General features: G+C 35.4%; 1 protein-coding gene across 4 annotated transcripts in view; it reads left to right on the top strand.

The window, feature by feature from the left end:
* Positions 1-824: 824 nt before the first annotated feature.
* The window catches only part of LOC144968003 (ADP-ribosylation factor GTPase-activating protein 1-like), a 75937-nt gene continuing 50191 nt past the window's right edge, over positions 825-26570 (top strand). For all 4 annotated transcript variants that reach the window (XR_013644498.1, XM_078905945.1, XM_078905935.1 and 1 more), the window contains exons 1-7: positions 825-980; positions 3530-3639; positions 4668-4839; positions 5312-5538; positions 7072-7140; positions 7732-7840; positions 8285-8341. Coding sequence is in view for 3 of the 4 variants with exons in the window: in XM_078905945.1 (XP_078762071.1) it covers positions 921-980; positions 3530-3639; positions 4668-4839; positions 5312-5538; positions 7072-7140; positions 7732-7840; positions 8285-8341 (804 nt within the window). In the remaining variant the exon portion in view is untranslated. The remainder of the gene's footprint in view (positions 981-3529; positions 3640-4667; positions 4840-5311; positions 5539-7071; positions 7141-7731; positions 7841-8284; positions 8342-26570) is intronic.

Raw genomic sequence — 26570 nt, 5'->3', positions numbered from 1 at the left:
GAAGAGAAAAAGAAAGAAAGTAGTAAAGAAAAGGAGAGAGAGGAGGAGAGAGAGAGAGAGAAGAGAGAGAGAGAGAGAGAGAGAGAGAGAAGAGAGAAGAAAAAGAAGAAGAAGAGAGAGGAAGAAAGAGAAGAGAAAGAAGAGATGAGAGAGAGAGAAGAGAAGAAAGCAAGAAGAAGATAAATGAAAGAGAGAAAAGAAAGAGAAAAGAGAGGAGGAAAGGGAGAGGGAAAGAGAGATAGAAAGAAAAAGGGAAAGAGAGGAGAAGGAAAGGAAGAAGAAGAGAGAGAGAGAGAGAGAGAGAGAGAGAGAGAGAGAGAGAGAGAGAGAGAGAGAGAGAGAGAGAGAAAGAAAAGGATAGAGAAAGAATGAAAGAAAGAGAGAAAGAGAGAGAGAGGAGAGAGAGAAAGAATGTAGAAAGAAAGAGAGAGAGAGAGGGAGAGAAAAAAAAAGAAAGAAAGAAAGAAGGAGAGAGGGTGAGAGAAAGAATATATTATCATTTTGATCAGAATATTACTCGAAGTATGTATAGACGCAATATATCTTGGCCAATTAATTATATTTAGTCATAAAATTTCTCAAAGTTGTGCTGCCCTACGACTGATGAGGCACCAATTCATTCCCCGAAACAAAGGCGTTGTCATTGAGAGAGAGAGAGAGAGAGAGAGAGAGAGAGAGAGAGAGAGAGAGAGAGAGAGAGAGAGAGAGAGAGAGAGAGAGAGGGAGGGGGGAATGCACATTGAACAGGTGTGAAATAATGTAACGAATTAATAATAGCACGTAGGAATGAGATGCGGAAATGGCTGTGTCCCTAATAAATTTATCATCTTTTTGTTTTGGATGGTTGACAACTCACCAATATTGTAAGTAGAGTTGTCATCAAATTATTATTTTACCTTTATTTGGACACGTAAAGAAAGATGGCCAGTCCAAGGACAAGACGCGTACTCAAAGATTTGAAGTTGAAGGACGGGAACAACGTGAGTAGAACCTATTTTTTTTCCGAGTATAGAACAACTTACTCGACTCAGTGAATCACTCCAACTCCAACTCTCATTCTCGATTCTCATTCTTATTCTTATTCAGATTTCACTTTTATTTTTTACTTTTACTCTGTCTCATTCATTAGCAGTTAACACTCTCACACTCATTCACATCACCCTGACTTTGTCTCAGTTTTCGCCACAAATACATGACGTGTTCATCACAGTCATAGTGAACCACTCAGGTTTTTTTCAGTTTCAGTGTAAAGTAAAATGGTTACAAGTTTAAGTTTAAAGGTCTAGGACATCATATATATCAGTTCAGTATCAGTACCAGTGAGGCAGTCGTTATCCGTTATTCTCAGAAAACTAATAATTGGCAGACACCTGTCTGGCAATAATAAAAAACCCGGACTTTTGATTATTGGCAGACCCTGTTGGCAATTCAATAACCAAAAGCCTGGCCTTTTCGTTATAGTATATAGGCAGACACATTAAATTGATCAAGTTGGCAGAAAGATTTTATGCATATCAAAATGTCAAACTAGGCTTGAAAAATACCAAATATTCTGAAAAAATGCCAGTGGTTTTTTGTGTCCCAAATCAGTTAATATCAAGGGATATTTAACACAAGATGAAAGTAAATAGTGCTCAAATGCCAAGTCCAGTTTTTAAAAAAAAAGCAAATGGATCAATGAAATGTAGGTTTTTGACACTTTGAACTAAAACGTCAAACTGACAATTAGCCTTCTTTTTTCAATTTTCAAGAAACTTCATCAAATCGGTTCATAGTCCATCAACCGTTATAATTTTCACTACCTAACTGTTAACTTTATGGCTGCGGCTATTCGGACTCAGTCTGGATAGTCTCCCATGGCTATTCGGACTCAAATTCCAATGTGCATGTGCAATCAACTCAGTCTGAATATTCTCCCGTGGCAGTATAGTTTTTTGTTGTTGATTTTAAAAAAGATAATTTAATTATGGATAATTACATAAAATTATTGCAAATCAAAATTACGATTTTAGTAACTATCACCAGGTTGTCTAAACCCACTATATTTGATGAGAAAGACAAAATCATAGATCAATTGGACATCCAGATAGAAATTGAAGTCAGTCAAAGTAATTGTGGTATAAATGAAAAGCTTTTCTAACAACATAACACTACGATATATGCAAATAAAATCAGGACAAAGAAAAAACATTGTGATAGTGTGAGACAAAATCCTTCTACAGTCCAAAGGGGTATGAGCTGGGTCAGTGTGATATGGGCAAAACAGAATTTCTTCTGAACTTTTTGAGACTATTTCTTTATCAGTTCCACCCTCGGCATTCTGCCCACATTGTGTCATTCTCCCCTCAAGTCCGAATTCCCACTTCGTAACTTTATTGATCTTCTTTTGTTTCCATAATTTTTTCACTCTGACAACAATTTTGGGGATATTGATGATGGCCGGGAATTTGTTTATTTCGTGGACGAATCCCTAGGCATTGGTGTAGTTCTCCCCAAAACCAACCATACCTGAAAAAAATCCAAATAATCTGAAAAAATGCAAGTGGTAATTTGTGTCCCAAACTAGTTAATAGCAAGGGATATTTAACACAACAGGAAAGTAAATAGTGCTCAAATGCCAAATCCTGATTTTTAAAAAGCATATGGCATCAACAAAATGTAAATGTAAGTTTTTGACATTTTGAACTGAAAACTGGCAATTCCACCTTTTTTTCAACTAATGAGAAACTTGTTAATCAGCAAATCGGTTCGTAGTCCACCAACCATTAAAAGTTTCACTACCTAACTATCTTTTAACTTTATTGATCTTCAGTATCACTGTGACTGTGACTCAAACTGAAACGTTATGCTGATCGGTCCTAGAGTTTCATGTTTCGATGATTCTTCAAATTAGATTTTTGTCTGTTGTTATTGTGAATATTGATTTGGTCACAAGTCAGAGGATTAAATATGTTATTGAGCTAATGTTAATTTTTAAGGCAAGTTGGTACAGAGATACAGAGTCCTTGTTTAGCTCAGTTTGTAGAGCACTCGTCTCATTAAAGGGACTGGTATCAGTCCTTATGCAGTTTTTCTGATCCCTCTGTCCTCAAAAAAATAAGGGATTTGCTCACTAAAATTTGCCAGAAAGCGCTTTGTTATGGACTAATTACTTACCTATCCAATGGATAGCAAGTTGCAAGCAATTGTTACTGTCTATTACTTGAATTTACAATAACCAGGATGGACTCTGGATCAGTGGACCTTAATCTTACATCTTCGAAAGACCAGGATGTTGAGATTTAATCAAATAAGTCAAATTAAAGACTAAATTTTGCCCCCTGCCAGACACTGGTCAGGTCAAACTTTTTATGTCAAATTTAAGTCATGAAAAACTTTTCTCTTGATTCTAAGATTAAATGTCCTTTTCAAAATATCACAGAGAAAAGTTTGTATTTTGATTTAAGTTGCTTGACGTGATAGATGCTGACAAGAATATGATATTATATTTTGGAGTAAATTCTCCTGATTGATACTCATTTTTCCACAGAACTGTTTTGAATGTGGTGGCCATAATCCGCAATGGGTGAGTGTGACGTATGGAGTATGGATATGCTTGGAATGTTCTGGAAAGCACAGAGGTCTCGGGGTTCATCTAAGGTATTAACTTTACTTTTGCCCTTTAGTGAATATCTTTTCATCGAGGTTTCACCAATTTTATTTGTGCAGTGAGAATATGAGACAGGCACTTTTCTACTCGCACAATGTTGACAGTTATGAATACAATGCAATCCCAGCACCTGAGATGTGTGGGAGACAGAAAAAATAAATTCAGAAGACATTGTGATTGAGAACTCTTTCTCTCTCTCTCTCTCTCTCTCTCTCTCTCTCTCTCTCTCTCTCTCTCTCTCTCTCTCTCTCTCTCTCTCTCTCTCTCACTGTGTCTGTCTGTCTGTCTCTATATCTCTCTCCCTTTTTCTTTTTTTTTTTCAAGGTGCTGTGCTGCGTGATGCAGTTTGATTCCTGTCACTGGTGATGTTTGTTAACATGCATTTAAAAAAATCTGTTCTGTTCTTTCTGATGAGACAGCAGACTGAAGTGAAGTGAGCTGTTTGTTCCATGCAAGTTACTCTATATCATTGTCAACTCCTGCTCTCTTAAGATTATGTTTTATAATTAAAGCCATTAGTTTACTCTCCAGTCTTATAGCTACGGGTATTCATTTATCATTTGTCTGTGCCAAAACGTTGTATTGTGACATCAGGCCCAAAAAATACTCCAACACTAAGTTATTTATAATAAACTAAGGGGAAAAATTGTGTTCATAAGTTAGTTTCTGTGTGATGAATAATGAAAAATAAAGTAAAAACTGGCCATCTGGTATCAATACAATAACAGAAATAGTTTTTCAAAGGTTCTAAAAAGTATGGGCAAAGTTGATACTTTATTTTTTATTATTTAACTCTGAGAAGCAGATGGAAATAAATTTTGTTTTTGCTTTTCCAATTGACTTAGTATGGCAGTTTTTTTTGTTTTTGTTTTTGTTTTGACGAATGTTACAAAAATGACCATTTGGCACAACCTCTATCACAGATATAAAAACCGCTTTGTTTATGCATGTGTATAAATGAAAATTCTTTTTGGTTTATAAATAATGTTAAATGTTAAACTTATTTTTCCTCTCTCAGTTTTGTAAGGTCTGTATCGATGGACAAATGGAAAGATGCAGAGCTAGAAAAAATGAAAGTTGGAGGAAACAAAATGTGCAAAGAGTTCTTTCTTTCACAGCCAGATTACAATGAGGGTATGAGTATACAAGAGAAATATAATTCCAAGGCAGCTGCTCTTCTCAGAGACAAAGTAATTATTTTTAATCCCTCTATAATCATTTTTTTTTTTTGGAAATGCAACATTGTCTTCGTGGTTCTGTCATTTTAGTAGTGTTCAAATATATTTGATACTTAACTGTACCACAGAATCATTTTCATAAAAATACTCTTTGATTTGTTATTGTCAATTTGCACCTATATAGTATGGTGTTGGTTTCAGGTTACACTCCAGTGCTTTGATAAGTCTGTATTAATACAAACTTTGACTTTGTCTATATACTTTTGCAGTTTCTTTATAGTCACTTTGGTTTGTTTTTGTTTTTTTGTATTTTTATTTTTTATTGTTTTTTAAACAAAGATATATTTATAGATTACATTATTTAGGTACTCAATATGATAGGAAGTTTGATACATATGATAATTATAATTAGGAATTAGCTGCCAAGTAAACAATGGGTTTAGGGTGTATTCATAGATTAGATTTATTTTTAACTTTCTCCAAGGTTGCCACCATCGCAGAGGGTAAGCCATGGAGTATAGAGAAATCCCCAGCTCGAAACCATGTAGCTTTTCAACCAGGTCGTTTGGCATCTTCTTCATCCAGTTCTCGACTATCTTCAACAACCTCCTCATCGTCCAGAGACAAGTCTAGTTTTCACACAAGTCACAGCATGGGAGACATGGGAGGACTTTGTAACAGTGGTTATCAGGATTCTGATTCACTGGGAGGGTGAGATAACAAGATTTGCATTTTTTTTTTACTTTGACATTCTTCAATAAGAAAAGAAAACAGAGTCGTTTGAAGTCATCATCTTAGTTCGTTGAGGTAGGGAATTAAGAAATCTTCCTTGGATTAAATGGTCATAGGTTCACATCCTATTGGAAAAATTGTGACTTGTATTTATGACAACATAATCATTTATCACAGGTGGACGTTTTAAAGCAGACGCCACCATTTAAAGAATTGGAGATCTTTGTAAAATATACTAGAAAGGGTTTGGAAAGGATTTGGTTGGATTGAACATAGAAAGATTTACTGCTTATGAGTTAATACCAGACTTATGTTTTTCGGAGAGACTGTTTACAATTCACTTTGGCTCAATTTTATCAAAAAAAATTAGACCCAGACTGATGCTTTGTGGTGTCTACTGACCGTCAGAGAGTATCTTTAAACTATTAATAAATGCACTTACTCATACTATACTATTTATATATTCAAATGAATTTAACACAATGTGAGCAAAATAAAATGAGTGATCTTCTTCAAAACCTTCCTTGGAAAAGTTCAGGCTAACACAGAGATTACTTATTTGTTAAATATTCCATTTATACTGCTAAAGGCAGTGTCTGGGTAAGATCCGTTTCTTTGCACAAATCACAATCCATAACAACAAGGCAAACAGTCTATGAGTTATGGCAAGTGATTGGACAGCCAACTGTGCCAAATACTTTTCAAGAATACAAATATGAAGCGCCATGAGCACGTTTAGTGGATATTGTGTTATATAAATGCGCAAGTTTTTGTTTTGTTTTTAAAAAAATTAAAACCAAGTACAACAGTAAATATATAAAGTTATTTAAAAGTAAAAATAAAAACTAGAGGTGCCTACATGAGCCAATAAAATGAAGAGAGAGTACCACCTTCAAAACCGCAAGTGCTGTAAAACCACTTTTAAAAAGCTATTTGTTAGATTGTGATATGACATTAAGATTTGTATCCAAGACCTTTTTTGCCTGGCAAACACCTTCAAGGATGAATAAGGCATAATGCAGACCAACCATTTGCCCATAAATATTCCCCCCCCCCCCCCCTCTCTCTCTCTCTCTCTCTCTCTCTCTCTCTCTCTCTCTCTCTCTCTCTCTCTCTCTCTCTCTCTCTCTCTATCTCTCTCTCTTTCTCTATCTATCTATCTATCTATCTATCTATCTATCTATCTATCTATCTATCTATCTATCTATCTATCTATCTCTCAATATAAATGAAAATATACAAATTCATTTCATCGTTCTTTCATTTGAAAATGAGAGAGTAAATCAGGTCCATATCAAGTCTTTCTTATTCACTAACGTTCTGGATGTACTTGCTGCTAATATATATTTGATACAGCTCCCAACTTAAAGTGCTGAATCATACAATTTTTAGTTTTCGACATTTGATGGCATTCTTGTTCTTGTTATAGTTATATGTTGTTGTTTTTTTTTTAATATTTATATTTTTTAATAATTTCTTTTCTTCTTTATTTTAAATTTTTATTTGTCACAGAACTGAGTTTAAAAGGCAAAGAGACACTTTCTTTGATCGTGTACAAAATGAAAACGCAATGAGACCAGAGTAAGTGCCTTTCTTGATAAGCTACTCTCATTCATACTTTACCTATTTCTCAATCTTTTTCTGAAGGTATTACTAGTTTATTGGGGAAAAAAAAATTGGCAAAGAAGTTCCAATTTTAAGCAATTTTTAAAAATATCAGTTAGATCGCTTTTCTGACAATTTGATTCTCAGAAAAATATTATGAAAAATGGTGAAACATAATTAAAGGTTATGTTTTTGTAAATTTGCTTGTTTGATTTAGTATTTCACAAACTTTAACACTCATTTCCCCAAAACTTCAATCAAGAGTTTGTCTTAAATTATGTTCAATAATTCTTGCTTTGTCAAATACTGACAGATCAAAATGAAAGTATTGAAATGCGCTAAAATTTGCACAAACAATTTGTCCAAAATGTGCCCTGTCATTTAAAGGCTGATTGATTCCATCACAAGTAGATTTAGAATAGGTCATGTTAATAAACGAATAATCCAATATCATCCTCTTTTCATTTTGTTTTCAAAACTCTTTTAATATCCTCTGAAGTTTTTTTTAAATATTTTTTTTTTTTACAAGCTTGTTTTTCATTCTCATTCTAATTAATTCTATTACAGAAATCTACCCCCAAGTCAAGGAGGGCGCTATTCCGGCTTCGGCAACTCACCAATGGTAGAGAAGAAAAAGGACGACTTATTTGAGAGCACCCTCTCATCTTTGTCAACTGTAAGACATTGTTTTTTCTTACACCTTTCATAATAATATTCATCCTGTATAGTTGTGTAAAGCAAGACTTGACATGAGATCTATTCATTTAGAGTTGACAAACAAAATTAACTTACATTATATTTAGTTTTGGTTTTAATTAAGGGATGTTATTTTGTTTTTTGTTTATTTGTTTGTTGTGCTGTTGTTTTCTTTTTTTTTTTTTCATGTCTATTCCAAACCAATTTATAACTTCATGCATCAGTGATTTAGATGTGAGTGGTTTAGCATGTACATTTTTAGAGGCCTAATAATTCAAAAGCTACAATCAGTAGTGTCCATAATAGTGATAAAATGTATATTGTTTATCTTTGCCAATAAGATATAGTGCAGTTGGAATTGGATATCTGATGATCATTCATTTTGATTATAGTTATATTAGGTTGTTTTCGTTTGTCTATACAGGGGTGGTCCACGTTTGCTGTTGGTGCAACAAAATTTGCGTCTGTGGCCTCAGAAAAAGTAAGTCTTTATGTTTTGATTACTTCATTGTTGTTGTTCTTGTCATTGTCATCTTTGATGTTGTTGTTGCAACAGTTTTTATATTTTTCTTTATGTTGCTTTTACATACTATATCAACAAAGAGTGCTCGGTTTTCTTGTAAAATGGCAGGAAGTGAGTGTCAAATGGATGACAGTGAAGAGATCTTTGATTGATTATCTTCATCTTAATTAGTATTATAATTATAAAACAAAACATTTCTAAAGTGCACAGCCACATTTGTCAGTCCTTTTGGTGTTCCGTGCCGTCCCAACATCTTTAACACTCATGCCTGTGTAAACTGAATTTTTTAGCTTCTTGTCACCCATGTGGTCATTGACTCACTGTTTCTCGAGTTGCACACAATACTGATTTATGTACCATATATTGATCAATGTTCCAATGACACTTATCATTTTAAGTTCTGGAAATGGCTATCAATGGCCAGGAACAAAGTTTAAAGTGTCATAAAGAAGACATGCATTGCCAGCCACACTTTTTTTTAGGAAAATGCTTTATCTGGTAATGATGATACTAATTTTCTTTCAATTACCTCCCACTATTTATCTAGTAAGGTACAAAAATGAATATAGCAGCTTCAATAAAGACCAAACCGTTAAAACTGAATGTTTTGGGCTCAAACTCAAAACCCCTCTTCAGCAAGTAATAAAAAAAAGGTTGCTTGTTCCCACTTTTTTTTGTTTTTAACTTCAGAGGGGTTTTCAAGTCCTGAGAAGTTCAATATTTTTTCGTCTTTTATTTGAAACTGTTACATTCATTTTTGTACATTACTTTTCTTACAGTCATCAGCTTCTACCAGCTTAGTATTCATTATCAAACTGCAATCTATATTTTCATTTTACCCAAAATGCACCACTTTTTTTCATACCTGCCTACTTTTACGGAAATTAGGTAACAATTTCGGACATACCGAAATGGAAGAAATATTACAGATTTTGATTTAACAGCAATTTGGTCATAGTATTAGAGAGAAAAAAACATTTTTTTTTTCTTTTAAGTTCCTGCAGTTATCAAAGAAAGAAAAGAAAAAATTCCCTTAAAGTTATTAAGGCTATGATAGCTTAGTCATTCCCAGCTCGTAATTGTGGAGGTCAAAAACATTTATTTTACGTATAGAAGGTTGTAGATACGCATTATTTTTTTTCTTTTGTTGTTGTTGTTGTTGTTAATTGGTGGATTATTACTAAAATTGTACCATTTATTACTGATGAATTTTGTGCTGGCTACTGATTTTGAAATGTTCAAGTAGACAGGTATGCTTTTACTCCTGTCTTGTTGATAACTGTAAGACATGAAGTGAGCCAAATCAAACCCAGCCTATAAATAGTTTTTGGCCTACCTGTATCTGGGAATAGGCATCTTGTTAGATTTAAGTCAGATGTGCCCAATCATATATGTGGCATGTCGCAGTTAAAAACAAATCTTTTATTATTGATATACTGTGTCCCGAGGAGAGAAGTGGAATGGGATTGAATTCTCTTTATTTTGTAGAGTTGTTTGAGACCCTTTATGAACATCAATTGAGATTTTACAAACAAAAGAGCGTTTTTTGACTTGCATTTCGACTTCTGAGATTGATTAGCGTCATTGTATTAATCTAGAAAAAAAGGAAGATGGAGGACGGGTGAAAATGGCTATAACTGTTTCTGTCAAATATAATGCATGCAATGAACTTCAAATATCATCATGATAATGATTTACAGGTAAAACATACTTTTTTTTTCTCATTTAAAAAATATTTATAGAGCTTATCATCAAACCACAAATATACATGAATAAATATGGCTGCGCTGTCTCTATGGACGTTTGCTATGACCGTGTGTGTTAAAGTCCACTTTGGATAATCGCAACTTTCAGTTAATTGCAACATTTACCAAGAAAGGGAATTAATTCTATAACAAAGTCACTGGTTAATTGCAACAAATATTCTCCCTCAAAAAGTGGCAAATTCAAGAAAGCAATCTAACAATAATATCATGATTAAAATTCATCATGGATGAAATCGTGAGTGAGCAATAGTGTGTCACAACTCTATTAGAGACAAAAGAGGGCTGGGGTTTGCAGAATGGGTTTGTGATGTCATCTGTGACCATTAAATAGGAGGCGAGGGGGCTGGGCATAGTCTTGACAAAAGGTAGACAATGACAGTTGTAAAGAGAGACTGAGTGATATCCTTTGTTTTGGGATTGACAACTGTGCATTGTGATCAACGAGTTTGGTGAGAGCTTTTTGTCTCTCATCACGGCTAGTCACTTTGACTATTACAAATCTTGAGAACAAAAGAGTGAAAATTAATCCAATCTGAATAAGATGTCAACTTGCATCAAAGCTGCTTTTCTTTTGCTTGACAAAATATATACAGGGCTGCCATATGGTTTTTGTTTCAATCAAATTGCTCAGTCTGTGGTGGACTAAGAACAATATTTACAACAAATGGTTTGAGTTTACCATATATTTGTAAAATGTTGCAATAGTGGACTGGAAACTCAACTTCGGTTAATTGCAACTTCGGTTAACCGCAACAATTTTTATAATCCCAGGTGTTGCGATTATCCGGAGTGGACTGTACTTAGAGTGTGTCAGTCTGTTTCTAATATCCAGTTAGTAATTTGTTTCCATAAATCTCTGTCCAGTGCAGGTGTTCTTAGCTTTTGAATGTCATCATGTGTGTTAAGGTGCTGAGGTAATTGGATGTTTCCTTGTGTTGTTGAAATGAGTTCTTCAGTTGTTGTTTCTAAATATATTTGATATTATTTGAGATCTTGATTCAATGTTGTTGGAAGTGAAGTTGGTGTACGCCCTCTGTCTTTTGCTCCTTGTTTGAAGTGATCATCCATCAAGGTTTGTGCTGGAATATTTTCATCTTGTCGGAGCACATTTCAGAACAGTTTCCATCTTTGTTTCTTTATTCGAGTACTGACTGGTTGCACTCTGCATTTGTCATATACATCCTCATTACTGATTTTGTCTGGCCAATGTACCCCTATAACTCGTCTTAATTGTTTGCGATGAAGGGAGTCCAGGGTGTCTAAATTCTTTTCTGTAAGTACCACAATTGTAAATAAGGAGTGGCAGCACTAGCGCTTCGTAAAGGCATATTCTTTTATTTTTATTAACGATATTCGTCCTGCTCCAAACGTTCTGAATGCAGTTTGAGCTAGCATTTTTCTCCATTTGAGAAAATTTTTCAAATAATTATAAAAATAAAGATCATGAAATAATGGTGCTCAACGTTATAATAAAAGGAACTTTTTATAACAATTTCAAGTTTATATATCATTTTTTTTTTTTTTGGAGGGGGGGGGGGGGGGGGGGGGGGCTTGTCAAAATAACAACTGAAGAGTGATTGTGTATCGGATTTGATTGATATGTACTACAAGAAACCAACCGGCTCTAAGGTAACAATTTTTTCATCAGACCAGAACCTGAAAATCCTTTTGGGACAAGTCTTTTAAAAATTCAAAACCTACCAATGGCTTTGAAGTCTCTATGTCAATGAAACCTTTCAACTGTACCAAATCTCCAGAATTTTAAAGCTGTGCAACTAGAAGAGGTACCGAAAAAGTTCAAATTTGCAAGGATCTAAAGTCAGCCAAATTGCCAGATGAAGAGATGAATTTGAATAAATAACTACTTGTAGAAAGTTTCAAGAATAAGAACAATCAGGCATGAATTTGTTTTGCAACTCACAGATTTGTTTTTCTCAGTAAATTTAGCTTCACCCTTCCCATATTGGCTGCGTTTTTTTAATTTGCTTCAGTCTTGCAACATTTTTTTTTTTCACGAAAGGTATATTATAGTGATTTACTATTTTTATAAACCAAGAGAAAGTAAGATGGATGGAAGACGGCAGAGTGTGTTGTTTTTTTTCTGTCAAATATTATGCAATGAAAGACAGGTGTTAACAAGACATTGGAGTAAAATGATATGTCCACGAAGAAGATGTATTAGAAAACCCGCGTAAATCTATTTCAATTCTTTATAGGGAAAAATAATTGTTTGAAGGGGGACAATTGTCATGACTTTATGTTGAAAAACGATTACTTCCCTTACTTGGTTATCTTGTACCATTACTCCATACAACTTGCAATTGGAGTGATTAATAACACACATTACATAGACCTAGACATAGACCCTATGCCATCTTTCAGTAATTCAGTCCAAAAATGTATATGCAGTGGGTTTCAAATTTCGGGATTTCATTGGGGTAGAGGCTTTATGCAAATTGATCTTCAGAGTGAAGACCTTAACTTGATTGGGTTCAAGTTTTTGGGGGATAAAAAATACCTTCTTCTTCTTCTTCTTCTTCTTCCACAACATAAATCGACTTGCATTACTGCTGATATATGAATTTAAAAGGATAAAAGCATTTCAAAAAATTTCCTTTCTAAGGTTTTTTTTTTTTCACTTCACGAGGTCTTATCCAGCTGTGTGAAGGTTTTATATTTAAGTTCGGAAGAACTTATTTTCTTGACTCTTTGTACCTACTTGTAACTTGTTACTCCAAAAATACATTGTGGTCGATGATAAGCTTTTCCAGAAACTTTATCAAAATTTATTAATTTATCTGAAATGTTGAAGGATATCTTAGTATATACACTGAAAGGCTAAAAAACGTTTTAATAATATTTAGCGCTACAATGCCTTGTCTATTATTTTTTAAAAATAGGGTTGGGGGTCAACATTGTTCCGAACAGCCAGTGTAAAATTTATATCATCGGAGCACAGAATTACTGGCACATCTAAAAATTATAGAAATATTTTTTACAGACTGATATACGAGTAACTTGGAAACCTTTTTATTTCAGGCTTATTCTATCATCTATTGACTCAAATTAATACTCAGTCCTTTTTGTTGTTTGACTTTCATTGCGAGTATAATTTATTCTGTGCAATTCTAGCATATCCACGACAGGACTTGATGGCGTAATTTTAAATCTCTATTGATAATATAAAGTAATAATGGTCTCATCCGCAACAAATGATCCTTCAGAGCCTTAGGCCCATGGAGCCGGAGTTTGTCTCGGTTTCAGACAATTAGAATTAGCTTGCTATCCTTTGGATAGGACGCTAGTCTATCGCAAAGTACTTTTCTCCAGATCTAACAGACCCAATCACTGCTGGGGGTCAGAAAAAAATATCGACTGCACCCGGGATCGATCTTGGTCCCTTTGCGTGTGAAGCCAGTGCTCTACCGACTGATCTATCAGGACCCCCCCCCCCCCACCTTCCACTGATAACAATTTTAAATTCTCTCTTGAGACTATCAAGTATTGATAATATTTCTAATCTTTCTTTTTAAAAATAGGGTTGGAGATCAAAATTATTCCTGAAAGCCAACGTTAAATTTTTTATTATCCAACACAGAATTACTGGCAAATCTGAAAATACAATACAGTAGTATAATAATAAGTATAATAGATGACCGCCTGTTCCTAATAACCTTTATTTCTCCGCAAATATTGCGGGTTCTTCACTAGAAATGATGATGATGATGATGATGATGATGATGATGATGATGATGATGATGATGATGATGATGATGATGATGATGATGATGATTATTAGTGCGGGGCGGTCCTTGGCAAGCTTAAGGACCACGGTCCTACGGTCCTTGGGAAATGAAGACCGCATTCTTGAACCGTTAAAGACCGCTACACGATGAAAACCGTGGCCTACAGGAGTAAAACACACGGAGTAGTCACACTCATTTCAAATTGTAACCTAATTAGAGAAGAGGGGTGATGCCTTCTTTATTTGCTCACCGTACTTCATTGTTACTTCGATAATTTAATAAAATTTGAAATTTATCCCCATTAACGGAGATAATGGCATCGCCCAAGGCGTTGATCGGGTTGTTCGGGGCGTTGATACCCCCACGCAACTCCTACCCCCCCCCCTCCCCCCCCCCCCACACACACACATTAGAGGGCAGCGAGCATTGAAGAGTAAGAGAGAGACGGGAAGTTATAATAAGAGGGGGTGGATGAGGTGATAAGAGGGGTCGATGGTGACTTTTCGCCAGATCTAACAAACTCAGCTACCCATTCATTGCTGAGTAGACAGGGATTCAGAAAAAAATCGACTGCACCCGGGATCGATCTCTGGCCCTTTGCGTATAAAGAGAGTGCTCTATCAACTGAGCTATCGGGGTCCCCAAATATTCTATTGGACTTTTTTAAAATTCAGACGTTATAACTGGGTTTTTTGGAAGGAAGAAACTAATGAAACTCATATTATTTGATTAGTAAAAACACCAAACGAAATTTTAATATTATTGTATTATTTAAATGACAACACTGCGATAGAAAGGAGTGGTGACAAGAGATGGACAAAAGAAAACAAAAAATCGGATTTGCTACTTGCTAGGTTCGACACACACACACACACACACACACACACAAACACACACATCTTTTGTAGTCACATACATTTCAAACAATAACCCATTAGAGAAGAGGGGTCATGCCTTCACCATAGATCATTGTCATTGCGATCATTATGGTGTAGTAAATTTTGAAATTTACCCCGTATAATGGAATCGTCCAAGGCGTGCGCCTCCTGTTCCCCCCATCTCACACACGAAAGGGCGGTTTGCGGAGTGGAGGTTGGTGGTCGTCTGCCTGTATGGTCGTCTGTGTCGTTTAGTGTATGGCAAAGGGGGGTGGGTGCGATTAATTAAGTGGGATGGGTGGTGATTGGTGGAAGATAGGCAACCGAAGCAACGAATCGCTGGGGAAGTAGTAGGCTATGGCGCGAGACCGTAGGACCGTGGTCCTTGCAAGGACCGCCCCGCACTAGTTGAAAGGTGATAAGAAGTGAGGACCGCCGCCGATCTTCCCCTCAGGGACCGGTCTTCGGTTCACAGCTAAAAGACCGTCGGACCGCGGTCTAGACCGGTCTTCAGCGCGGCACTAATGATTATTATTATTATTATTATTATTATTATTATTATTATTATTATTATTATTATTATTATTATTATTATTATTATTATTATTATTACTGCTACTATTGTAACCGAGATGATTGCTTTACTATTTGCTGAACTTCGGCTAACCTGGACATTCCATTCTCAACCTCGTTCTATCTGTGCTCTTGTTTAATTAAGGTTTTGTAGTGTTTAATTTTTTAAAAGTTGTTTATTTGTCCATGATACAAAGTGTTGGCTTGCGCATACAGCACGCACGGGGACTCCCTCGTACGTGACTCATATCGATATACTATATACACAGTGGGATGGAACAGGTGGTTGGCACACAGAATGCAATCAACGATAAATTATGTGTTGATGGGATTGCATCAAACCACCTCTTGTCACATGGGACCATGCTTAGCTAACTCGATGAATAGATAAAAGCACATCAATGCTGTGTTCATCATCATCGTTTCATCCACAGTTAGTTTTCTATGGAGATTAGGGAACAGTGGCTTGTAAAAAAAAAAAAAGATTGTAAGCTCGATTTAACTTTATAAGCGTTGTTGAGTCAAACAAAAAGCTAGCATTACATGCCGACAATATACGTAGTCTAAGCTTTGTGTGATTTCCTCAACTTTCATGTGTAGATTTACGTTGATTTATTTTTTGTTGTTGTTGTATTTTTTTTTTTTTTGTTTTTCTTTTTCTTTTTTTTTTTTTTTTTTTTTTTTTTTTTTTTTTACAATCGTATGTTTTATTCCTAAGTTTGCTATATATTTATGTATTTACTTACCTGTTTGTTTCTTTATCTGTATATCTATATATTGACAAAGAAAGATCCCTCTCTTGGCTATCCTGGCTATCAAGGCTTGAAAAGGCCCGATAAGATTTTTAATGGTTTTATTTATTTATTTATTATTTTGTTTTTTGTTTGTTTTTGTTTTCGCTTTTTCCCCCCTCCTTTTAAAGATAGTATGCTCTTGGCTAAGAAGCTCACAACATTGCCATCCGGAAGTATAACGAACCAACACACAAAGCTCTGTGTAACCATGAACTTTTATAGTCAGGAGAATACAGTTAAGTGAGAATTACTCATAAACGTGGATGGCAAAAAGACCCTTGTGACGTCAACTTCATTCTATTTATAAATGAACGAGTACTCTGGCCAAATTTTTAAATACGTGTCTTTCCTTGAGTGCGACAGTAAACTGGTTAAAGTGGTCAAAAAGCATTATTTTTTAATTTTGTTTTTAATTAAAAAAGCATAATGCTAGAGTGTTGCAAGAGCCTTCAACGTAGGAAGCTCTCAAAAAGCATCCATTATCATACAGCCATGACAGAGACATTTCTAGGAAGATTATCCTTTTCTACCCCGGGTAGTGAGTAATGGCCAGTCTTCATCCTTCCAACTCTGCCCCCTCTCACTCTTATTGGATTAGTAGAACTATCCACCGCTTCGTGATCAAGTGATCGACAGCGCCACCGTGCACCACACCGACAAAACACCTTTCGGCCAGATCTTTCAAATGTCGAATGGTTAAGATAATTTTCAATGTTTAAAAAATCGTAAGTTTGAGACTTCAAAGAAGTCTCAGGTTTTCATAATTTTTTTTAACGATTTCAGTAGGAGTATTTTAAGGGGGTTGGGGTTGGGGGGGGGGGGGGGGGGGACAACTGGCCTAAATGACAATAAATGCGTTTTGTCAAAATACGGCAAACGCTGCGGTTTCGGGCCCTTATCGATCTGTCGCCGCTGTTGCTGCCCTCGTGTGCCCGACGTGACCGAGGGATGAATCCAACTATGATAATGACAATGGCAAAAAATGAGAGATGTCTTGGTGTGTGTTTGTGTATGTGCGTGCGTTGGTGCGCGTGCCGGTGCGTGTGTTCTGTAAGAGAGTTGGAGTGAATATTGTAAATGAGCGAATTGTGTATTACTGTCTTCAAAAGAGCCATTTGTATTTTGCTACTGCGGGTGTGTGTGTGTGTGTGTGTGTGTGTGTGTATGTGTGTGTGTGTGTGTGTGAGAGAGAGAGAGTGTGTGTGTGTGTGTGTTTGTGTGTGTGTGTGTGTGTGTGAAGCCTCTCGCTTCCCACGCGTATGAGGTTTGGGAAAGTGGCCAAAACACAACGTGGTAGTACATTGGCCTATATTATTATTTCGAATTTCGGGGTAAATTATATTTATATCTCCAGTCTTGCGGTTGTTTCAAAGATGATGATGATCACATTCCTCGAATTCTAATTCGTCTGGAGGTGTCCGACCGCTCATTCCAATTCTAATAATATCCATTATTGTTTATTACTTTGTTAGTGCTTTAACTCTGTATATTCTTTTTGCGGAAAATAGTTGATTCTTAACAAATGACCAAAACTTTTATGGACAGTGACTGGGTTTACAATACAATAAAAGATATCGTGTTTTAGAGTTCTCGTGTGTGTTTGGGAAATATTTAGTGTCAGAAATGGTCATTTGAGGATCGTTTTTTTTTGTTTTTTTTTTTTCAAGAAAGGAAACGTTATTTTCATTAGGTAAGTTTGACTTAATCGTCATTATTAAAAAAAACAAAAACAGCAAAACATCACACACACACACAAACAAACACACACACATACACACGAAGAGAAGAACAAACCCTATAACTTTGTAACATGAAACATCTGGTTGAGTATTATGATGGTAAGTCGCTGGCCTTTGGATCAAACGGTCGCGGGTTCGAGGTAGATAGGATGGAGACACTTAGTTTTTCTCGTAGTTGCTAGGCTTTCACTTTCAGGCTCTCGCACATCTATTAATCATATCGATGACTTTAAACAGGGGACACAGCGTATTGAATAACCATATGTTGAATAAAGAAAAGAACAAACAATAAAACAAAACAAGAAAAAAAAACTAATTGTTGAGACCATTAAATTTAAATAGGCCAAGTATATTTTTCCCCTGCACATGTAATATAGAGTATGTACTTGTGTGTGTGTGTGTGTGTGTGTGTGTGTGTGTGTGTGTGTGTGTATATATATCCATCCACAAATCCATCCATCCATTATCCAGGTTTTTTTTTTTTTTTTTGGGGTTTTTTTTTGTTTTGTTTTGTTTTTCTGTTGTTTTAATTTTTTTTTTTTTTTTTTTTTTGGGGGGGGGGGGGTTAACTATCCATCCAAATTTCCACACTCATCCAATACTGACCAAGTGTCCATTCGTGTTCCATCTGTCCATCAATCAATTCATCAGTCAATCATCCATCAATCAATTAGTTCATCCTTCCAATCATCCATCCATCCATCAATCAATCAATTCATCCGTCCAACCATCCATCCATCCATCAATCAATCAATTCATCCATCCAACCATCCATCTATCCATCCATCAATCAATTAATCAATTCATCCGTCCATCAATCAATCAATTCATCCATCCAACCATCCATCTATCCATCCATCAATCAATTCATACATCCGATCATCCATCCATCAATCAATCAATTCATCCGTCCAATCATCCATCAATCAATCAATCAATTCATCCGTCCAATCATCCATCCATCAATCAATCAATTCATTCGTCCAATCATCCATCCATCCACATACCCTCCCATTTATCACAAAGGACAGGGTCAATGCATCCAACTCATTTAAGCTTTCTTTCGTTCATTCCTCTACGCATTCTTCTATCTCTCGTTCCGAAACATATTCATGTCATATTCCATTTAGCCTCATATTCAATGTCAACTACCTCAGGTTACTCTGGTTACGATCACAATCTCATAGGTGAGTTTAAGTTGTAAGAACACCAGAAGAAAAAAAGATAGGCTCTAAGTTTGCCAAAGGTGTCTGTGACGGAGACAACAAATGAGCTTGTCTCATTGTTATTGATGTAAGGCTATTCAGAAATCAACAAAAGAGGAAGGGCGGAACACATCGCATACAAAAGAGAATTTCATGTCGTGCTAATTACAAAAAAAAAATATAAGAAAGAAAAAATAAAGGGGGAATAACAAGGAAACCCAAGTAAACGAAAACGACAAAAAATATGTAAATAAATAAATGAGAATAAAGAGAAAAATCGTCACTAGAAAGAACAAAAGAAGAAAAAAAAAAAAAACAACTCTACTGTGACCCCGAGTGTTTTAAAAACATTTTTTTTTTATCCCGAATCTCGCGGGGATTCTGAGATTGGGATGCTCTTAGGACCTCCAAAGTTTTCATTTTAAAAAGTCTTCTTTTTTTTTTGTTTCCTTCCTTTTTTTTTTTTTTACAAATTACGATGACATATTGTAGTGGGGAATAGCCAGGTATTGTTTATATAGCACCATACTAAAATCCGGAGGACCCGGGTTCGAGTCCCACATTTTCACCATCCTAATAGTAGTAGTAGTAGTAGTAGTAGTAGTAGTAGTAGTAGTAGTAGTAGTAGAGAGAGAGAGATCTTTGTCATGTCACCTTCTATAGGACGCATATCTGCGACACTCTATGAGTGCTATTTCGGTTTTTCCTGGAAATATGTCCTAAAGAAACATGTTCCAAAGCATTTATAAATGGGATTTTATCATTTTTATCCGGGCTGTAAAATCGATGCATCATGTTATAAAAGTCCTGCATATTGTATTGATTATGGCGAACTTGATTGAACTATTATTATTTTTAAAATTTTGTTCTTTTTCATTATGAGTTCATTAATACACATAATGAGTCATCCTGTTGTATGATCCGTGCCTTTATTTTTAGTCTTAACCGAAGGCGGGCGAGGTCTTTGATCTGTGTCGATGTAAAGGCGTGTCGGGCCCATGACTGTAACACACACATGTACACACTAGGGACACAGCTGACGTGTTCACGTGTGACGGTGTTGTGGATGTATGACTCAACGGATTAACTGTACTCACCCAGGAAAGGGATTATTACTCTACACATCACCTCTTAATCCCCCCTGTCAACTCTCTCTCTCTCTCTCTCTCTCTCTCTCTCTCTCTCTCTCTGTCCTCTCTCTCTCTATCTCTCAACACCCCACACATATTTTCTCCCTTCCCTCTCTCTCACAAACACACACACACACACACACACACACACACTCTCTCTCTCTCTCTCTCTCTCTCTGTGTCCTCTCTCTCTATATCTCTCAACACCCCACACATATTTTCTCCCTTCCCTCTCTCTCACAAACACACACACTCTCTCTCTCTCTCTCTCTCTCTCTCTCTCTCTCTCTCTCTCTATCTTTTTTTTTCTTTTCTTTTTTTCTTTCTCTGTCTGTCATACACACATATATAATACACATTCTCTCTTCTTTCTCTGTCTGTCATACACACATATATAATACACATTCTCTCTTCTTTCTCTGTCTGTCATACACACATATTAATACACATTCTCTCTTCTTTCTCTGTCTGTCATACACACATATATAATACACATTCTCTCTTCTTTCTCTGTCTGTCATACACACATATATAATACACATTCCTCTCTCTTTCTCTGTCTGTCATACACACATATATAATACACATCTCTCCTTCTTTCTCTGTCTGTCATACACACATATATAATACACATTCTCTCTTCTTTCTCTGTCTGTCATACACACATATATAATACACATTCTCTCTTCTCTTCTGTCTGTCATACACCATATATAATACACATTTCTCTTCTTTCTCTGTCTGTCATACACACATATATAATACACATTCTCTCTTCTTTCTCTGTCTGTCATACACACATATATAATACACATTCTCTCTTCTTTCTCTGTCTGTCATACACACATATATAATACACATTCTCTCTTCTTTCTCTGTCTGTCATACACACATATATAATACACATTCTCTCTTCTTTCTCTGTCTGTCATACACACATATATAATACACATTCTCTCTTCTTTCTCTGTCTGTCATACACACATATATAATACACATTCTCTCTTCTTTCTCTGTCTGTCATACACACATATATAATACACATTCTCTCTTCTTTCTCTGTCTGTCATACACACATATATAATACACATTCTCTCTTCTTTCTCTTTCTTCAACTTTCATTTTCAATAAGTTTTAATGATTTAGAGATGCTCATGAAGTTCTGAAATGGGAGCCAAATTTTCGTAATTCTACGACTTTTTCGTAGTACTAGGCAGGTCTGTATACTATACTCGACGTTTCAAACCACGACGTCCTTCTTGCCGGTGTTTCCTTGGTCTCCGATATGATGTCCATAGTGTAAAACGGATCAAATGAAAAACTTATCACTTTTGAAAAGGGCGATTGTCGCTTGATAAATAATTTTTTGGTTATCTAATTCCGGACAATCTGTCCAGTAATTATTGATACAGGGCCGACCTTACAGAACTGGAGATAGAAATGAAAAAAATCCGGTATAACGGAGATTCAAATGAGGGTCGTTGTCATGTCCGCCAAACGCTTAGGCAGTAGTCTGAAAATGCACAAAAAACGCTTTTTTTTCTCTCCTGTCAGTCAGAAAACTCACGCACAGGTTTTTTGTGACCCACTGTGTCAATCTGGTAAAGCGTCGGAATTAACCTGATAAAGAAAACTGAGTTTTTTAAATCAAAACGATCAGAATTAAACAGTTGACTTTTTTATTACTTAATCCCAAAATGCATGATTTTAATCAAACAAAGAATAATAAACAGATAATAAGAACCTGTTGGTATTACATTGACTAAATTGACTCTTCCATGTATATACATACAGTGCAATAAGAAATATGATTCAAAATTACAATCGAAACAAACGAATTTGAGCTGTTTTAACAATTAACTTGGCGATTACAAAAAAAACTAAAATTAAAATGGCGTTGGTAATACACTCTTGCAACATCAATAGTTATAAAGCAAAAAAAAAAAAAAAAAAAAGTTGATATCTCGATAAAATCTTAGTGATAACATCATACAACCTACATAGAAATGAAAAAAATAAAAGAACCAAAATTCACCACTTATCGCCAAAGCATATACAGAACTTTTGATAAGTTCCCTTGTTTTATCCAAATTGTAACTCCCTCTGGGCGAATTTAGCTGAAGACAAAATGTGTAAACTTCGAAATGTGTCGCAAGCGTCGTAAAACTCTTAAAGACAAAAACAAACAAACGTTTTACTAGAGAACACACTGAAAAAGGAAAAAAAAAAAAAAGAAGAAAAAGAATAGATATCTCGATTTAAATTCCTTATTGTGGCTACCAGGCTAGCCCTCTTATTCACGGTTAAGGGCTCAGATAAGACTGGCTCTATCGTCAAGTTTGTCAGGGTTTTTTTTTTTCCTTCTTTTTTTAAAGGGGGGGGGGGGGGGCTGTTCTCTCCTTCTTCGTGACTTGTTTCTTATCATCTGTTTAACTAGGTGTTTTTCAATACTCAATTGTTTTGTTAGTTTTTTTAGTTTTGTTATCGCCGAGTCGTCTCTTTGTTTATTTTTTTTAGATTGCAGTGCATTATTTGATTGTGTTTGATGTCCCCTTATGATGATACCTGTTGGTCTTTTTTTTTTTTTAATATCAAAATAGTCTTGCATAGTAATAAGTAGCTGTTTTAGTAGCAGCAGCAGCAGCAGCAGCAGTAGTAGTAGTAGTAGTAGTAGTAGTAGTAGTAGTAGTAGTAGTAGTAGTAGTAGTAGTAGTAGTAGTAGTAGAGAGAGAGATCTTTGTCATGTCACCTTCTATAGGACGCATATCTGCGACACTAGTAGTAGTAGTAGTAGTAGTAGTAGTAGTAGTAGTAGTAGTAGTAGTAGTAGTAGTAGTAGTAGTAGTAGTAGTAGTAGTAGCATAGTAGTAGTGTAGTAGTAGTAGTAGTAGTAGTAGTAGTAGTAGTAGTAGTAGTAGTAGTAGCAGCAGCAGCAGCAGCAGCGATGATAATGATGATCTGATAATGATAGTATAGCACAATATCCACTAAATATGCCCAAAGCAACCTACACGGGGTCCCAAGCGAACAACAAAGCCTAACATGTAGGACGAGACATGACGCTTGTAAGACTGTTACAGTTTTTTTCAACAGACAACACCTTTTCTAGTCAGGTATTTATTTTTCACCTGAGTATGTGAAAAAATATGAGTAACGTGCATTTTTCAATAATTTGACGATGCGCCGCTTACTCAAAATTTTGACTATGCTGCGGGATTCGAACCAACTACATTCAAGTCACAAGCAGATTATCATGTCACAAGACCATGAGCTGCAAAATAATAAATAATTATACCCTTATTTGAAACGCCATCGATTAAAAATATTATTTGAAAGTTAATACGCACAATTATAATTAATCATAGCATTATGTTCACAATATCACATTGCGCCTGATAGGAACCGTTTCGACGACCAACCAATCAACAAAGATACTTTAACAAAGAAGATATTTGGAGCCAATTTATAAACAAAGTTGTAATTTTAATTTTATACACGCATCGAGGGTAATGGCAAGGATATTGCGCCTTTCATCGACAGAATGCATTTTAAAAAAAAGAAAAAAAAAAGAAGAGAAACATCAGTTTAAATATCAATGATATTAGATAACCCTAAATTTGTCAAAGTCTTAATCCTCCTGAGTCCTCAATGAAGAGTAGAAGTAGTCCTTTAGAGTCAGTAGGCACATATAGCCGGAGTTTATCCTGGTTTCTGTAGCGTGAATAGGACAGTTGTATTTGCTTGCTACCCTTTGGATGGGACGCTAGTCTATCGCAGGACACAAAGTACTCTTCGCTAGATCTTACAGATGCAGTTGCCCAACACTGCTGTGATAGACATGGAGGTCAGAAAAAAAAACAACTCTCGACTGTATCCTGGATTGATCTCGGGTCTTTTTTCTTGTGAAACGAGTGCTCTACCAACTAAGCTCTCCGGACTCTCTCCATGAGGAATAAGGTTTAAGAATCTTTAGACAAAACGAATGAAAAAACATCTGAATTTCCATCGATATTATAAGTAAAACATTTCTGGTGAAATCGTTGAAAAATAAAGCGTTTTGGTCAGTGTATTACACATCTTTTTTAAAAAAAATATGATTATCGATTGAAAGTTCCCCATTCGTCTCTCGCTCATTTTATACTGTCGATTTAGCGGCCAATTTTAGGCTTTTGGGTTTGAAACTAACCAGTTGTAAATAATCAATCAATATTACCAGACAACTTTTACTTTAAGGACGGTTAGTGTAAACGTCGTTTTGTTTGGATTTATTTATTTAATCGGTTTTTAATCTATATACATTGATTCATTTCGTGATTCCACAAAATTACCTTTGGATTTTGTTATTCATTAGTCGTTTATTTATTTTTCCATTTATTATTTACTGCCGAAGATTAACGGAGTGGAGGTTTTCAGTGATAATTGTTTTCAATAGCCAGTAAATTGTAAGCACGGGGACCGACGTGCACTGATTTGTAGGTCTGATAACCCGATTTATTATGGGTACATTGTTGTAATGGAAATCTCACCATTGAAAAAAAAAAATGACTTAAAATATTGTCCATGACAAGAATATTAAACTTGTCCCATAACTGCGTTCGCATGTCAGACCTGCATATATGTACATGTCGACGGGGATCATTTATTTATTTATTTTGTATTTCTTTATTTATCTATTCATAATTTATTTGCTTATGTTTTTATTTATTTATAACTTAGGATTTCACGGTTTAATGTCGATTCAAATGAATGTTTTACTCATCTGCGGCGGCTTTGTTATCGAGTGGTATGACATGTGTCTTCGGACTGGTAGGTCCCGGGTTCGAGTCCCGTTCTGGGCGGCACAAAGTTGAGTCCTTGAAAAAAGCTCTTCATCCATACCGTATTCAGGTGTAAAATGAGTAACTAATTGTGTAAAATGAGTAACTGACCGGTTAACCAGTTAACTGCAGTACTCTTGAAAAACACGTATTAAAAAAAAATAATAATGATTAGTAAACTCGTCCTTCAAAAATTGATCCATTTAAATGACCCTCATCTTGGGAAAAACTCAAACCTGGGAATTCTCTTAAACATATTATTATAATCAGGTAGGTCTTGGTGTGAGTTTTCTTCCTCGCGGATTTATTTATTTTTTAATAAAAAAAAAAAAAATTAAAATTCATGGATGTCAGCTTCACGTAGGTATCAGTATCTAATGCTTAGTAAACTGCCCAACTCTGAAAAAAAAACAAACTGCATTTTAAATTTTATTCCAGAAAACTCGTCCTCCATTGATTTAAATTTGGGCCAGAAAACTAGTCCTCCAAATATCGTTCATTTACATTCGATCGATATTTTAAGGACGAGTTTTCTGGTCAAATTTTTTTTAATGTGTGTGTGTTTTTGTTTGTTTTGTTTTTGTTTTGTTTGTTTTTTTTCAGAGGTCGGCTGTACATACTCTGTCTCATTTCTCTGACAAATGATATCATATTCCCCCTTTACCCCATTTCCGTATGCTTATTAACCGAACAATAGTCGCATAATGATCTATATATAATATGTGTGGTGACCATGAATCTTCGTGTACGTATACGTTGTATGTTGTAATTGACATGTCTGTAAACTACATACAATCATATGAATTATTTTGGCTCAGTGTCGTGTCGTAAGGTCATCACAATCTGAATTATCATATTATTATGAGAAGTTTCATTGCTTTGTCAAGATCTGAAAAACTTGTGCCAGAAAGAGCAGAAAAAAAAAATCACAAAACATTTCCTCCCCCCCCCCCCCCCCCCAAAAAAAAAAAAACAAAAAACAAAAAAAAAAACAAACAAACAAAAAACAAAAAACAAAACAAAATTTTTAAAATCTGACGCGTCTGTGGTGTAACTAGCTCGACTGACTGGTAAACAGGAGGTCTAAATTTGGTCCCCCAGTCGAGACAGGCTGGAATTTTAAAAAGAATTTTTATTTAAAAAAAAAAAAATTTTTTTGAATGCTTTTATTTTTTCTTGTATTTTTCTTTCCTGTTTTGTCTGGTACTGTTTCATAATACATTTTCCTTACTTTATCTTGAACCAGTTCCTGCTCTCACTTTGATGTTTTCATGACTTCTTCAGTAGCTCTCAGGTTTCAGACTATTACAAGTTTGAGTGTCATCTTAATCTATCTCGCTAAAATAGAGGGAAAAGGCGTTTTTCTCATTAGTTTATCAAGTTCATTTTCTTATTACGTAAATTAGTACGTTGTAGTGCTTTAGAGCCATTAGGCCCACGAAGCCGGAATTTATCCCAATTTCAATAGCTTGAAACGGACAAAAGCAATTGTTTAATACCCTTTGGATAGGACGCTAGTTTACCGCTTGGTAGCTTCCA

The sequence above is a fragment of the Berghia stephanieae genome, chromosome 1 (assembly GCF_034508935.2).
Source record: "Berghia stephanieae isolate SIO BIC M18660-M18661 chromosome 1, UCSD_Bste_1.3, whole genome shotgun sequence".
Lineage (NCBI taxonomy): Eukaryota > Metazoa > Mollusca > Gastropoda > Nudibranchia > Aeolidiidae > Berghia > Berghia stephanieae.
Note: the sequence above shows the minus strand (reverse complement) of the source record. Positions and strands in the feature narration are given on the sequence as shown.